The sequence below is a fragment of the Ptychodera flava genome, chromosome 1, assembly GCF_041260155.1.
Source record: "Ptychodera flava strain L36383 chromosome 1, AS_Pfla_20210202, whole genome shotgun sequence".
Lineage (NCBI taxonomy): Eukaryota > Metazoa > Hemichordata > Enteropneusta > Ptychoderidae > Ptychodera > Ptychodera flava.
Window position 1 is genome coordinate 3,723,520 of NC_091928.1, and position 13,569 is coordinate 3,737,088.

The 13,569-nt window shown below is 37.9% G+C and overlaps 1 protein-coding gene across 1 annotated transcript; it reads left to right on the forward strand.

The window, feature by feature from the left end:
* Nucleotides 1-5,109: 5,109 nt before the first annotated feature.
* Nucleotides 5,110-12,181, forward strand: LOC139120496 (cytochrome P450 10-like). Its single transcript, XM_070684994.1, has 8 exons — nucleotides 5,110-5,806; nucleotides 7,738-7,931; nucleotides 8,478-8,681; nucleotides 8,855-9,030; nucleotides 9,379-9,545; nucleotides 10,680-10,758; nucleotides 10,902-11,108; nucleotides 11,789-12,181. The coding sequence occupies exons 1-8, from the start codon at nucleotides 5,742-5,744 to the stop codon at nucleotides 11,900-11,902; spliced, it is 1,206 nt and encodes a 401-aa protein (XP_070541095.1). The 5' UTR covers nucleotides 5,110-5,741; the 3' UTR covers nucleotides 11,903-12,181.
* The last annotated feature ends 1,388 nt before the right edge of the window (nucleotides 12,182-13,569 follow it).

The following is a 13,569-nucleotide window of genomic DNA, read 5'->3' on the forward strand; positions in this document are numbered from 1 at the left end:
ACTCCAAATTTTCTAAATGTCAATGGATATCATAAAATGTCAATGTCAATGCTCAAATACAATATGTCACCAAGGAATAACATGAAGGAAAACATTGAAGGAAAACATTGATAAGCAAAACCATTATTATGAATAGAGATATGTTGCGAGTCTCTAAATTTCCACGTAAAATGAATGAGATATGGATAAGTCATAGTCATAGTGCTGCAACAGTTGTTGCGTCTCATTCCCTTCTGTTAAAAGTCTATCACAAATGACAAAAAAAATGATACTCACTTTGTGCTCATGCACTTTCTCTATTAACAAATGTGGTGGTTTCAATCGGGTTCGAACTCACAACGTATGGTACCCTGTCACGTAGCGGAGAAGACTGTAGAGTTGTATGCAGTATAGATATATGTACGAACAGCAATAGTTATTTGAGGGAAGCACTTGCGCAAAAGCCTGGCCTATGACCTTTGATCTCATATTCCGTGACTAAACGTGAGCATTCCCACATGACACATTCCATTTCCCAGGTGACAGGCTCCCTGTCGCGCGCACTACCCCTATCCACTTTCCCGCGCACTACGTCCATCGTCGCGTGAGCTGTGATGTCACACTCGAAACAGTGGCGGCGCTCTCACTTCCGTTTCACTTCTGCTCCCGCTTTCACCACTGCCACTGGCGACAAAAATGCGGTGATTTACCACATTTTTACGAACTTCACTTGATTGTAAATTTCAATAATGTCATGCTCTGTATGGCTATATTTAATTTCAAAGTCAAAGAATTAAGTATAAAAGATGTCTTTATGTTGGTTTTTGTCGTATATTTGCGAAAATCGTTGGACCTGCTTTTCGTGGGTGAATGTGTCTGATAGAATAACGTGAGTGAAGGGTGGCATCGAAGCAGAAAACACTTACGGCACTTTCATTTTTCAATTTATTGCATAATAACACACTTTGGAAAGTGAGCAAGTACAATGAAACATGATCACATCTTAAACACTGCTACCAGGTAATGGCCAGCATTGAAATGAACTTTACGGGTGATAACATAAAAAATGATTCTCATATAAACTTTCAAAACTAGCAGCACTCACTGATGAGGAAAAAAACTTTTGTGTCTTTTGTGTAAATACATTTTGAATGGCTGTATTTAAATTTTCTTTCATTTTATTTAAATTTCTATCATTACTTTACTAAATAGCAAAATGTAAGTTTCTATCACATTATACTCTCACATTGCCTCTAACACTTACTGGTAAATAATCCGTGACATTTTGGGGCAAAATAATATGTTAGCACTTTCCTTTCTTTTAAGTGCATCTGAACGACTGGCGTTCAAAAACCTGTGGCACGCCATTCTTTTTTCGCTGTACACAATACGGCCAAATGGTCATATCAATTATCTCGTTTTAACTGGATGAATACGTATATCATTTGATCCAGACATGTTATTTAAGGGATATAGTCGTCGGAACTGCGCTTAAAGGTCGTATGGGACTCATACGACCGATGTAAAAACTGTATTCAAGATACGATGGTGATTGCTGAAAGTTAAAACATATTTGTCATTATCTACATCGTATAATTTAAATGTTACAGCTATGATGATGAGGTGCATCTAGATATTGGTACGAAATACATTGTTTTTAAACAAGAAACTAGCACAGTTGATGATATGTAAGTCGATATTTCGGTATTTCTGTTTTTAGTCTAACACTAGATTGTCGCATTCGATTTTGGGGGATTTGGCCGAGGGGTGCAGAGGGCTAAATTTATTGCTAGGTGATTTGCTGACATAGTGGCAAAATATAAGAATACAAAAAATGTCGACAAATGTCAAAGTGTTGAGGATTCATACAATCTTATGTAACTAAAGCCTTGTTGATGGCTGCATCTTATTTCGTTCAAATTCGGTCGTCATTTGCAGTTTCTCTGTGGATGGTTTTACTTCAAGCTAATTTCAAGTGTCGACCATGTAAAACCTAGTCTGGAAAAGGAAATTTGACGACGACTGTGAAATTCGTGATGTAAACTCGCTCAGGATAATATTTCATTAGTCATAAAATGAGGGCTACTTATTTTTTTGCCCGAGTAATATGCCATGCGTCACTTGCCCTGTTTCCCTCTAACTCTGAGCCGACATTGACCATTTTGCAATCGCCCTTGCACGTAAAAGTAGCACAGTCTCGAGGGAACGACATCGTGTCGATTGAGGCAAATGACATGGTAGCAGAGATGCTACAACTTACACGAGAGGAAGTAGAAAATTTCAGTGACGATACATTACTTTAGGCGTATGGCTGTCGTCATCGGAATGCAGGGCTCGAAATTAACTTTTTTCCCTGATAGTTCACTTGGGCTACCATTTTCTGAAGTTGGGAGCCCAGTGACAATGGCTGGCAGCCCATGCGCATTTTATTTTTTAGCGATAATTTTTTTTCATTAACAAGACAAGAAAAAGCTATTTTTCAAGATTCTGTCCATGAAGCGAATTTTCTAGTCATTTGATGTGAATAACTTGCACACCTTCAATACCCAAAGGAAACGGGTATAATGGACAGCAGTGATCCTCAAAATACGGTAACTTATTGACAACCCGTTTCATTCTCAGAGTTGTATGCAAATTTTGACAGTCGTCATGACAACGACCCGACCTTCTCAGCATGTGCATGAGACCAACTGTAGCAGGCAAAAATAGACCATGGGCTTTCTGAAGGGGCAAGCATAATGTCCGCGTAATTGTGATTGACACATTATGATGAAAATGCAGTGAAAATGCGTTTCATTGGCCATCACTTCCTGTGCTTGTCAGTTAGCTCGTCCAAAAGTGACGGACTGGACATGACATGCCAAGTACTAACTGAATTTCATGTCCCAGGCTTTGGTAGTCCATGTGCGCTACCATTTCATGAATTTTGGTAGCCCCAGGGAAAATTGGTAGTCTATGGACGCGGGACTACCGCTAATTTCGAGCCCTGGAATGTGATGTGGTTGACATGTGAACGATTTGTTGAGTATCAAAGGAGGGTTCCAATATGAAAATAATGATGACAACATCATGAATCTTATCTACTTTAAATAAAATTGCCTGCAGTTATGTTTTTGGGAGCCTTCAGTTTCGCAGTTATCATTGTTTTCAAGGGATACAGTCTTTATTACAATATTGGGCATTCGTCCAATATTAATAGCGATATATGAGAAACTTAAAGTTAGAATGGAATATTCCTCAATGCAACATGTGATAGAAAATCACATTTCCCAGATTACTTTAAATATAAATTATTAGGTTTAATATTCCAAAAATTGAATGGCCGCCAAATGTACCGCTTGATTCTTTAGATTCTAAAACATTACATTGACGGTGTTTAGTTTGCAAAAAGGAAGCATATGGCGACCAAGATTGTCCCATATGCAAATCGTCATGCGAGATATCAATACATCAGTATATGCAGCGATTGACCGAAAATGCAAGTGTGAAAATCAAATAGTAAATTAGCTTATTGCCGAAATACCGATATGTCGATTTACCGATTTCAACTAGATATATCGATTTGCCGCAAAATATCACGAATTGCGAATATTCCTATTTCTCATCTTTAGTATAGACTTCATCCATCCCTGTTGGATGTGGTCTCAAGTTTCAAGACAATAAGATGAAAATGATACAGAAAAAAGAAACAATTACGTCTGCTGCCATAGGATTGCGTCAGATGATAGAAAACTCTATTCTTCCATTGTAATTTTCATGAAACTTGGCACACTGCCCAGTCAAAACAGACCAGATTTCAATATGCTAGATATTAAGATAAACCCCACAAAAGGTTTCAAAAGTTATGTGAAAAATAGGCTTACTCTGCATTTTGTTATGTTATTGACAAAATTAAGAACCTTTATTATATTTTTAAAAATCGAGCGGTGACCTAATTTTTATAGCATACTTTGAAAATCCGCGTTCTAAAAACGTAACTGACATTTTCACTTTACTTATTGTACATTCTCAAAAACAAATATTTATACATATGTATACATATTTTCTTGCCATTTCAAACTTGCTGTCTTCACCTTCATCGGCCTAAAGTGTTCCACGTCCTCTGATGTCAAGTTTACATACTGATATACCACATGATTTTAAAATACTTATTTGGTCACACTGAATTATATTCAACGGACATATGACTACGGTGCCGTCCCTTTAATAGAGTCATTTTTTCGCTTCATCATCAGTGTCAAGAGAAGGAAAATGATACTTTCCCGTAGCCTCTAGGGATCGTGATACTACAATGTCTCCTTCCCGGGGTCTCCTTGTAAGTTCCAAACACTTTGTAGCACTTCTGTCTTGGTTTTTACGTTTATACTTAGGTTGCGCGCGTCCAAAACTCGTATCTACCGCGGATTTGAAATCTACCGCCATACTTGGTCCCGTAAATCTAGGTCAATGACGTCGTTGATATGACATCATTGACCTCGCCTGACATATTACAAAAGAATGGCATTGCTAATATTCATGCGCCTTTGTTATGCAAAGTCGCTAGTGGCAGTGGTGAAAGAGGGAGCAGAAGTGAAACGGAAGTGAGAGCGCCGCCACTGTTTGGAGTGTGCTGTGATGTGTAATAACACTGTGATGAAATAGCGTACGTGAGTTCGTATACAGGTCAGCTAACCATCTGTGACGGTAGGTATTGAAGTAGGTTGGAGAAAAATTATCCTCAGTATCAAATATATTTCTTACTACTTCTGTTTAATTACCCAATAGCAACATAAACAAACAAACAACAAAACAACAACAACAACTGAACAACATAAAACACCGACATTACTCATGCGATATGACAGTGAGACGGGCATCAAGCAGGCATTTCGACTTATGGAAAAAAGTTTGCTATGGGAAGATTCAACATTGTTAGTTTAAAATAATTAAATTCCTTTGATTGTATTGATGTCATGGAACTGGTAAAACTGGATCTCAAATTGGAAAATGTGGTGGGAAAGCGCTGCTGCGAACGGAAAATATTATTAGGTATTTCGCAATATTATGTTGGTTGATAAATGTTGCGTATGATGCCCCATTTTGACAATAATGTCTATTCTCGCTTTCCCGGCCTTTTCGCTTCTCTGACGCATATGTAATGATCAAGACAAAGTGTGTCGCTGGCAGGCGCTGAAGAAGAAGCTTCTCCGGGCCAGGAAACACTGTATACGGCACTGCTGGAAACCCAACATCGATGTAAATCACATGCAAATAAGGTTAGAGTTTACAATTCGCTTTCTTTCAGCTTGAAGGGTAACAAAGTTCAGTGTCTCTATGTCGGTATCATCACACAGACTGTGGTTCTCTACAACAAGGTGACTTCTCACAGTGGTAATGGCGTTGTCTCCAATTCGAGTTCTAACACTTTGCTTGCTAGACGAGTCCAGACTTGTTGTCAGTCCCAGAGCTCACTCACTCTGTCCGTCAGAAGGTCAACAACAGTAGCACAGCCTGTAGATAAAGGCGATGACAGACCGAAGCTGATCGATGAGAGCAAGGTCAAACCTTTTGAAGCAATCCCTGGACAACAGAGCAAGCTTGCTACCTACATCAATGTGTTTCGCAATGGTGGTCTAGCGAGGCTTGATAAGTACTTCACATGGCGTCGAAACACCTTAGGCCCCATTTGGAAGGAAAGTATCGGAACTCTCTCTGGAGTTGTGGTAGCCGATCCCAGCGCAACGGAAGCTGTTGTTCGTGCCGAGGGAAAATATCCCCGTCGAATGCCGATGGAACCATGGTTACTCTACCGAAAAATGGGAGGATATTCGCTCGGTGTCCTTTTAGCGTGAGTTTGTCCTAGATATGTTTATATCTGTAGGTTTATATGATTTATTTTTAAAACACAGACCTATGTGTTGAGAGCCAACAGTTATTGTTGAAAGGGGTCACACAATGCAATGTCCCGATTTGCTCGTATACTATTAGCCTTTACAAAGGTTACAGCGTTCGACAATTCATACACGTGCGCCACACTTTTGAAAATGTTTTGGTCGGTTTACTTTTCTGTACCTCTTGCAGTTAGCAGACTAGTCTGAGTAGGCTAGTTCCAGATAAACTTCATTTAGGATTGCATATAGCTTGCTTACTGATCAATAATTCTAAAGTTAAATTGGTCAGTTCATTGAACGACTGCATTACCGACTTGTACGCAGGACTAGTGTCAGAAGCATGACATAGAACAGATAGAGAGAGCCGTTAAAGTAATTGGTTTTCAGAAGCATATTATTTAAACTAAACTTCCGACTGTCTATACCTCCCTGATGTCGATAATACAGCGATGGTTTGTACTGGCCACCGAAAGTACGGTCAAACAAGCGGTTAAACAAGCTCAAAAGCAGCTAGTATCTCAGAGTTTGTTTTACATGGTCCAGGGTCCAAGCTGTCGCTACCTCAAATTTGCTGAGACATCAGTGTCAGTAATTTTTACAAGAAATATTGATAATTTCTGTAATGTAGTTCAATATTTTCCCATTGATGTGAAATTTAAAACAATGTCGAACCAGATGTGAACTGAACATGCTCCCCATTTTAGTATGTATCGTAGTTGTCTGTGAATTGAAACTTTTGCCATAAGTTTGCCGCTTCATTGAAATTGTTGCGATCAACGTCACAAACAATATGCACCATAGATCAATTCCAAAAGTTATAGAGTGTATCGGCCTTGATAATTTACGGTAAACGTCAAGATATGCATGATAAACGTCATCAGTTTTTTCCCGACTACATTTGACCAAGGTCCCTCGTTTTTGTCATTTGATGGTAAACAAAGTAAACAACAAGCTGTATGTCACTCTCCGTCTGCGATGCGATGTTGCAGACATGAAGATTTGAAGGGCTTGAGGAACAAATATATCAAGTTGCTAAATTCTGGAATAATATGTTCAATCTTGTAATTTTATCCCGTGGTTATTTCGCTTAAGTTACTGTAATTTTTATACAATCTCTAGCAAACACTCTGTTCGCACAGCATGGTCTACCTGCGAGTCCGGACAGACATGGCAGCATGTCGTGCGCGCGACGCCTATTGACATGGCAACTCTCAATGTAAACAAACAAAACCGTCAACCACTCTCCGGTACATGCAACGATTGAGCAGACCGAAATCGGTAGAGATGTAAAGGACGATTTATGATCGGTAACGATTGTAATAGTATATTGCACCATAACAAGCTCTTCCCGTACGATTACTTTTGAATCCCGGTACCTTATGATTTCATTGAGACATGCAGGAGTTGTCGTGCGTGGTGTTAACTATTTCGTATAGTTTATGAATGAAACTTGTCTATATAAATATTTCCATTTTATGCGTAAGGCGGAATGAAAGTAAAACCTCAAAATTTAAGGTTTTCCCTATCATTGGTAAAATTCTGAGCATGAGTATATTGTAAATCGATTGTTACCCAATATCGAAAGTTCATTGTGTCGTATCAGCTTTCGTGTCATCTGTGCTGCATCAAACACTCGACTTCAGCTCATGTCTGACGCAGCAAAAATGATTGATGCTGATACGACACAGGAACAGGCAATCTAATTATCCCATACATATAAAATCAACCGTCAGAAATGAAGTTCGAGGTCCTTATATTCATATTCCTAAAAGATGCAGAAAATGTGTTTATTTGCAGCAATCGATTTAAGGGCCCTTCAGAAATTCTACCATGTTGTATTTTCTATAGCATTTACTGTATCGATTATTGATTGTATTGGTTTGTACAGTGAAGGAGAAGACTGGCAGCGTCATCGTAGTGTTCTACTGAAGCCATTACTTCGACCAAAGGAAGTTGCATCACACACAGACACACTGAATGAAGTTTCTGATGATCTCATCGCCAAGATCCGTCGTCTACACGCAACTCCCGGCAAGAGTTCCAGTACTATGGACGATGAATTGGCGCGGTGGTCCACGGAAGGTAAAGACGACCTTCAATTTTGTACCGTTTGCACGGAAAAGAGCTAATATTTTTGGTTTTGCATCATTAAAATTCACCAATACGTTATCATTTACTATTATTAACGATTGATATTAATGAAACTATTTATCGTCTGGCAACTTAAAAATTGTAAGATTGTTGGAGCTAGAAGTGTCAATGGAAGCAATTTTATCATGCATGTTTAACTCGACGAAGGTTTACGTTGTCACCATAGCAAAGTCAGATGTAGCTCTGATCAAAAGTGTTAAAGATTATATGTTTATTTTTAATTTGCATACTCGCGTGTTACCTCCATGGATTGCATGGCAGTTGTCTACTGATGCCTGTCAGGCTTTTCTAAACAGTCGATCAATGCCGCGTTTTTAAGCAGTCTATCAACACCATGTATTTATTACAGCTGCGAGAGCCTGTGCTAATTTGGATTATGATAATAATGATGATAATTAGTAGTAGTATTATTGACATGAATAGAGCGTCTTGACATCGTTCTAGCTATATTTATCTGCTCTTTTTCTATCGTCACAGGCATGGCTGCAATATTGTTCAACAGACGTCTGGGATTGTTATCAGATTCGGTTGATCCCATGTCAGAGGAGTTTATAAATGCCACCAAGGATTTCTTTCGATATTCAGAAGCCTTGTTCTTCTTGCCATTCAAACTGCAAGTGAAGTTGAATCTTCCAGCGTGGAAAGGTGTAAGGCGGACGGCCAAGTCAATTTTTGACATCAGTAAGTCTGCATCATATTCTACTCCTGGTCTTTTTGACATATTTACAAATCATGATATTCTTGCATCAACATGCCATACCTCACAGAGATTATCACAGCTTGGTAAAGGCCAAGCTACTCCTTCCTAAATTGAAATATAATCCGTGCAACAATTTTGATGTTGTTGTTTGCAGCCCAGTTCCACATAAAGGAGAGCATCGCCGCGAAAAAGAGATCCAGCGATGAATCAAACATCGATGATGATGGACACATACGTCATATCATCCCATACATGAATGACAGTGGAAAACTCACAGACGGCGAAATACTGGCCAGTACAGCAGAGCTTTTTGGTGCGGCCGTTGATACAGTAAGAAATTTGAGCTTTTCGCTCACAACTATTCTGGACGATTTGAGTGTTGAGTGTATTTGAGGGGATATCAAAATGTTCAATCTCTTGCGCAGTAGCACTTTCCAGTCTTACAAAAGACTATCATTCGAGGAACTACTAGTATGATAATAATAGATCGAATTTTTTATTCTGGCTCTAAAGTATAGTCCTACCGAATGTTTTCCATATTATGTTGAGCTACGCGAATAGAAACATCTATTTATCATGATATTTTGTAGTTTTCTTTATGTCCTTATAATGCTCGGCTAGTATTAGAAACGCAGTTTCCGCAAAAACTCTGACCATATTTTTAAATGTTTTGGAAAGACATCGAGTACCATGGTATGGACCCTGGATTTATTGGCCTGGAACAGAAATGTCCAAGAAAAGCTGCACGAGGAAATTACTGGACTTGCAAGAAAAGGAGATAAAATTACCCAGGAACACTTGAAACATTTGCATTATCTGAAGGCTGTCATCCGTGAGAGTATGAGGTAACTGATGTTTTACTTTTGTCACTGTAGTTTAACCATTTAACGGTCCCATCCATGCCTTCTCAAATATGCAATGTACTTTTCCAGATACAGTGATGCAAATCATTGTGTCAAAGTTTCACGTTGTGCTTTTTAAAATGGTACAGTAAGACTCATTTTACCTGTAACAGTCCTCTTCGATACTCTCGTTTAGGAAATTTATTATTTAATTAATTATTCTACTTTCGCATCAGCCTATACAGTGTAAGTAACAGTGTTCGATCGACTGTCAAAACAAATCTTTTTCGATAGCAGGGAGGGCTGCAGAACGTTTTAGATTTCACTTCCACGGGTTTTGTAATTTCCAACCGCCATAAGCAGCAGTTGATTCTGCTCGCAGAGATAATGTTGTCTGGATTGGTTAATATTCTTTCTAGTTTTTTTAAAGAGTGTTTTCAGACTGGCCAAAACTTTCATGAAAGATCACTCTTGCAAAGAGTCCCTGGGAAACCACTGTCGGCTTTGTGGAGCACGTGGGTGACGACATGTCAACTTCTGTACTTTTGAAGAGTGCAATTTATTGGTCGATAATGCATTACAGGAACTTTAAAATCTTCGTTTAATAAATAAATCTCGACCATGTGAAACATATTCGACATTTTATACTATCGCGATATGTTCTAGTAAAATAACCTAAAAAGCAGAATGTTCGATGAGGAAATCTGATCTGTTTACCCATCGGAAGAGAAAACGCTTGCTTAGAAACTAAGAGGACGCTAAAATGGAACAGGCGTAACATTTTCGGGGTGTCAGCTGATCTATGAATGAACTAAGTTGTAAAAATGTCATAATTTTTCACTTATTGACCATATGCATCTGACTATTGGCAAAATGCACATAAGCCCAGGAATTTCTGAAAAACTAACTGATATAAGATCAACTACATAAACTGCACAAAAAAGTATTCCATAGATTTTTACCTTTGACAGTATTATCTTGTTGGCTTAGCCGAAAACGCGTTTGGTAAAAACATTAAAATTTGTCAGGAGTTCTAAATATATAACATTCGAGGAAACGCTTCCAATTATCTTTTTAAGTCGCGTACGTTCTCGTAAACTAAAATGTCATCTTTGTTTGAATTTCAACACTGAACAGGCTTTACTCTGTAGCGCCTTTCTTCAACCGTATCCTCGCATCTGACGTTATTCTCGGCGGGTATCACTTTCCAGCCGGGGTAAGTTTATTTTTTGTTTTTTGCGTGTGAACATTTGGCCAATGGATTTGATAAGTTCCATCGTATACTAATCTACATCGAGATTTTTATTTGTTTCCACCAGAACCACTAAATGTGTATCCTATGTATACTTTGCGTCCTAGACTACGGTGATAGTCCACGTAGGACTGATGTCACGTGACCCACAATTCTTCGATAATCCGGACAAGTTTATTCCAGAAAGGTGGCTGAGATCAGACAAGCCCATACCACGACTCAATCAGTTTGCTGCCCTACCATTTGCCACGGGACCACGGCAGTGTATCGGTAGAAGACTAGCTGAACTGGAAATGTATCTTTGTTTGGCAAAGGTGAGATGTTAAGTTGCTTGCATAGATTGTATTCAGAACTGTCTTCCTAATTGTGCTATACTCATGCTCATAGTATTCCACATGTCCATACAATATTTGCTAAATCATGATGCTTTTTTATACATGAACGTTACGTGTATAGGATATTTTGGATAACAAACGCTGTGTAATGCCTTCAAATCCGTACGAACCCTTTGAAAATAGAGGCTCGTAAGGAGGGCAACAAGGCATACTAGATTTGAAACTACATGACACTTACTGTCATATTAATCCATTGGTACATCTGCACACTGCACAAATATTTGATTTCTCTAATGGTCAAAGCGAAGAATGATTTATCTTATCAATGATTTCATTTGTAAATAAATACATGAGTGTATGTAGCCTTTGAATTTGATGACGGTTTTCCTTCTCTTATATTCGTAACCTTCGGATATGTTAACGAACAATTAGAATCAGTGAAACGTTAAGCTTAAAAAATGTAGAAAGCTGCATGGAATGCATTTAAAGTTTACACATGGTTGAAACTATTTTCTCTTTGAAGATTTGTTTTGTTCTTTTTAATTCTTTAAAAAACCGAACAGCCGCATCTTGGCGAAATATCAATGAGAACATCTATCTGGCATCCATTACTCCTTGTTCTTTACAGTAAAGTGGCAACAAACTTCTCTTTATTACAGATTGTACAGAATTTCATATTGAAGCCAAACAGTGACAGGCCACTGAAGCCAAGAATGAGGCTTCTTCTGGCGGGTGACAAACCTTTGAACTTAAAGTTCGTGGAGCGTTTCTAATTTTGACCATAGAAGATGTGATGATGTGCGTCGTCACGTGCACGTATGCAATGTTGCAAAGTTAAAGACATTCTGAGATGTATATATGTTCTGATACACTTGGAGATGTCAGACATTTGTGTATATATATATATATATATATATATATATATATATATATATATATATATATATATATAATTGTATATTTACTTAGATTCATTTTCCACATGAATTCATCGTCATCGTAGTGTTCGTAGCGATGAATTTCACAGTCAATATAGTCACATGTGTGAGCAGTTTAAAGGCGATGACTCAGGCCTTGCAGCGAAACACATGTTTCAGCTTTTACGGCATGCGCAGATGTCTCTGTTTTACCCCGAGAATTGATGTCAATAATCTCATTGTAGCCTTCAAATATCTTGAATATTACATGGTAATGTAGCTGTTCATTACCCACAATGACGTCCTACGGATGATAGCTTGCATACGTTACATTAGGTTAGCGAGATTTTGAGATAATCATATTGATCAAATAAACAAAAATATAGTGTGATATAGTGTTTATTCGGATAATGGAAAACAGCACGTAAAGGTACAAGAAGTGAGAAAAACCTAATGACATGTGACATAGACATGACATAAAAAATCTACACAAAAGTTTATCGGATAAATATATTTGAGTGTTTCAATGATGGTATATCATTGAAATGCTTCATAAGCTGCTATATACAGCGGTAATAGAAAGATCCAGATTGTTCGCTGAAAATATTGATGTAATACTTTGAGTTTTTGCTTTTCATATTTTGATATATTCCTTCAAATGTAATACCAGAAAAGCGAATAATTTTGTCTTGAATAAAATAGTATAAAATCTCTTTTGAACATGCAGTTTACAGCTTTAATGATAATGGGTTCAACAACGGAATTTTGACGAAGTAAATTTATCCTTCGTTCAACGAGTTTTATTTCGGTGCATATTTGAGTTTTTGTGAAAAAGTGTTACGATACATTTGTTATTCAATATAGAATCAAGTGAAATCGCAATACGGGAGAATCAAATTATTCTTGCCAGTAGCAATTGTCGATAGCATAACGAAAAAAACCTAGAATTTCCCTGTTTCCAATAAAACTATGCATATACAGACCAATATCACATAAGTTGCCAGGATTGCTTGGTCGTATGCTTTTGTTTCATTTCACAGTAAGTATTTAAGGTATGGAACTCGTCCATCGTGAAATTTCAACCAATATGATACACATATTTTTATATTCATTCAAGTCCTTTGTACTGGCTACATTCACCAGAATAGGTTAGATATTTACGTACATCAGTGTAGCTACATTGACCTTGAAGCAATAAATGAAACGGAAAAGTAGTCTGTCGATGAGTGGGGTCTACGTAAGTCCAAAGACTTCAGTCCAATAGCACAAAAGTATGACTTAAGGGCCGCTGGATAGCTTAGAATAGCTAGATTAATTACCTAAAGTGTTTGGATTTGATATATATAACCTGTAAGCGAGCCAAAACATTTTCCAGGAAAAGTTGTCGCGAGGTGTATTATTTGGTATTACATCGTGAAATATAATTGTTAACATACATGTTACTGATAGCCAAATACTTCACGGCACAGATTTGAATTACAAGGAACAATCATACTGAAAGTAAACAGTTGAAATGCGTTCTT

Bases quoted from the DNA above. Each gene is read 5' to 3' on its own strand.
- LOC139120496 (XM_070684994.1), top strand. From the start codon at position 5,742: ATGCCGATGGAACCATGGTTACTCTACCGAAAAATGGGAGGATATTCG. The intron at 8,682-8,854 runs GTAAGTCTGCAT...TGTTGTTTGCAG, and splicing joins CAAGTCAATTTTTGACATCA to CCCAGTTCCACATAAAGGAG. The intron at 9,546-10,679 runs GTAACTGATGTT...AACACTGAACAG, and splicing joins GTCATCCGTGAGAGTATGAG to GCTTTACTCTGTAGCGCCTT.